Source organism: Nanorana parkeri, unplaced genomic scaffold, assembly GCF_000935625.1.
Source record: "Nanorana parkeri isolate BGI_ZX_2015 unplaced genomic scaffold, ASM93562v1 scaffold1728, whole genome shotgun sequence".
Lineage (NCBI taxonomy): Eukaryota > Metazoa > Chordata > Amphibia > Anura > Dicroglossidae > Nanorana > Nanorana parkeri.
Genome location: NW_017307996.1, coordinates 196,388 through 198,922, shown reverse-complemented (window position 1 = coordinate 198,922; position 2,535 = coordinate 196,388). Strand labels below are relative to the sequence as shown.

At 38.9% G+C, this 2,535-nt stretch overlaps 1 protein-coding gene across 1 annotated transcript in view; it reads left to right on the top strand.

The window, feature by feature from the left end:
* Nucleotides 1–2,535, top strand: part of LOC108799445 (alpha-2-macroglobulin-like) — an 11,363-nt gene that overhangs the window by 1,251 nt on the left and 7,577 nt on the right. Inside the window, exons 2-3 of the mRNA XM_018571299.1 lie at nucleotides 395–620; nucleotides 2,316–2,442. Coding sequence (XP_018426801.1) covers nucleotides 395–620; nucleotides 2,316–2,442 — 353 coding nt within the window. The remainder of the gene's footprint in view (nucleotides 1–394; nucleotides 621–2,315; nucleotides 2,443–2,535) is intronic.

Below are 2,535 nucleotides of genomic sequence, written 5' to 3'. Positions count from 1 at the left end.
TTCAGAGAAACAGAAAAGCAGACAATGTCTGCTTTGAGAACCATTCTTCTGATTTAATCACTTGTGTGTAAATTTTACTTTGAGCTATTGATGTTGGGCTTTTTTCAACAAAGGGCAAAGAGATACAGCAAAAATAAGAGAAGGAGCCTTTTGCCCCTAAATCTGCTGGTTTAAAAGTAGTTACAACATTAATATGCAATATTCAAAATGTACCTGACTAAGATAAAGAAGATATTTTTAAACATTTTATTTTGACTATAATAAATTAAATTTGTCCACAACCAGCATTTCCTAGTGTATGCATTTGGAGGGCTGTTTAGTGAAATAACAAAGCATGTCTTTTGCCATTATTAAACGTTAGTTTGCTTTCTCTTTGTTGACATTTGTATATTAGGGCATCCGGTCAGGCTGATATAAAAGTCCAAGTACCCGATTCCATTACTGGGTGGAAAGCCACAGCATTCTGTATGGGAGATATAGGTCTGGGTATTGCCAATGCCACCACCATGCAGGCCTTCCAGCCATTCTTTATACTCATAACTCATCCGTATTCAGTAGTCAGAGAAGAGATATTCTCAATCAAAGCATCTGTATTCAATTACCTATCTAAGCCAATGATGGTAAGTACACTCCAATGTTTACTTATGTTAATAGTCTGGTATAGAGCATTGAATGTATTAAAAAGCTCAATTCACAAAGCTGACTCACCAGAATAACGAGTCTTGAAGTAGCCAAAAAAGTGACAGTTTAGTACACTGAGATTTTAAACAATTAGTCAGAGACTGAAAAGGATCCTCATATGGAGTTAAAGCTTTGCTAATTGAGCCTAAAACTGTAATGCTACAATGATCAACCAAGCATCAGCCTCAAAACTAAGTGAATTAATCTCTAGTCCAGCTGAAAATAACAAAAAACAAGGGGCGTCACCAGTGCCTACTTATAAAACCCAACTCCAGCCAAACTTTATTTAGACTTGAGAAGAGTAAATACTTTTGTCGTGTTTTTATTGCTGTTCGTGACCCTGGGAAGGCTTCACTTCACTTCCTGTCCCTGTGAAAGATGGAATAGAAATGAGGGGAATGGAGATCACTGGCACATTAAGAATCTATTTACACATAGCAGGAGCGCTTTCTGTGCGTTTTTTCGCGTGGAAAAACGCGCAGAATGAAACCACGCAAACATTAATGATTATATATATATATATATACAGGTGAAACTCGAATAATTAGAATATCGTGCAAAAGTAATTGCAGTAAGTGCTGCAAAAGGGGCCCAAACCAAGTACTGAGTACATATGCATGCTTGTACTTTTCAGAGGTCCGATATTGTTCTATGTACAATCCTTGTTTTATTGATTGCATGTAATAATCTACTTTTTTGAGGTTGTGGATTTGGGGTTCTTGGGGTTTTCATGAGCTGTAAGCCATAATCCTCACAATTATGACAAATCACGGCTTGAATTATCTTGCTTTGCATGTAATGAGTCTATCTCATATATTAGTTTCACCTTTTAAGTTGCATTAGTGAAATAAATGAACTTTGCACGATATTCTAATTATTCAAGTTTCACCTGTATATTTACTGTACATACACAACAATTTTCTTAGGGGTGTCCTTCTTGTGCTACAGTGGGCAATCCTTACTGCTGCACTAAACAGCACTCTTGTAATGACATGTGATCTTTGTTAAGTACAGTAATGCTCTATGCCCAGATTGTTTGATGACACTGGCCCAGCAGGTCAAAGACAGCCTGGACTCAAAAAATAAGTTGGTTGAATGACACTGGCCTTTATTTAAACCTGGAGACTGAAGCTACGTAGCGGTAGAAAGGAATTGCTCTGGATTGGCATGATCTACTATTGCAGCCTAAATCAGTTCACAAATATCCACACCGTACTTGTATACGGTGACGTCTAGGTGCAACTCATGCACCCACTCCTGGGTTACTAGATAATAAAGAGAGTACTCCAACGGCTGTGATAGGAGCTAGCTGAGCTAGGAGGAGGAAGAATAGCATGGGGAGATTGCTGTTGCTGCAGACGATTGGGAAGGTGCAACTTAAGTGTTAATAGACCTTCAGAAATGCGGGTCTGACACTTCTGATGAGCGTTGAATCTGATGGGTATTTAAAAGTAATCAAAGAGCAGCTGCAAGCCAGATGCTGGTGCCATTCACATTGTATACACCCCAGATCCAGACATGTTCAAATTCCAGTGTTCATACTCACATCTTTTTAGCCAAGCTTCTCTATCATTCTGAAAAACCTGATGCAGAGTTATCTTTCCACTAAAGGAAACCTTTGACCCCCCCTGCAGGTAAAAGTCAATCTCCATGACCGTCCAGAGCTAAAAGTGGATGAATGTCCTTCCTGCATGACCCCTCAGTGTCTTTATCCCGAAGAGAGTATAGTGTTTATCTGGGAAGCACAAGCTCTGCAAGTGGGTAAATATCCTCTAATTAACACAACTGGAAGCTATACCTTAATCTCAACTGTATTTCTTGATTAGGGATGACCAAAATTAAGATCCCCCCCCC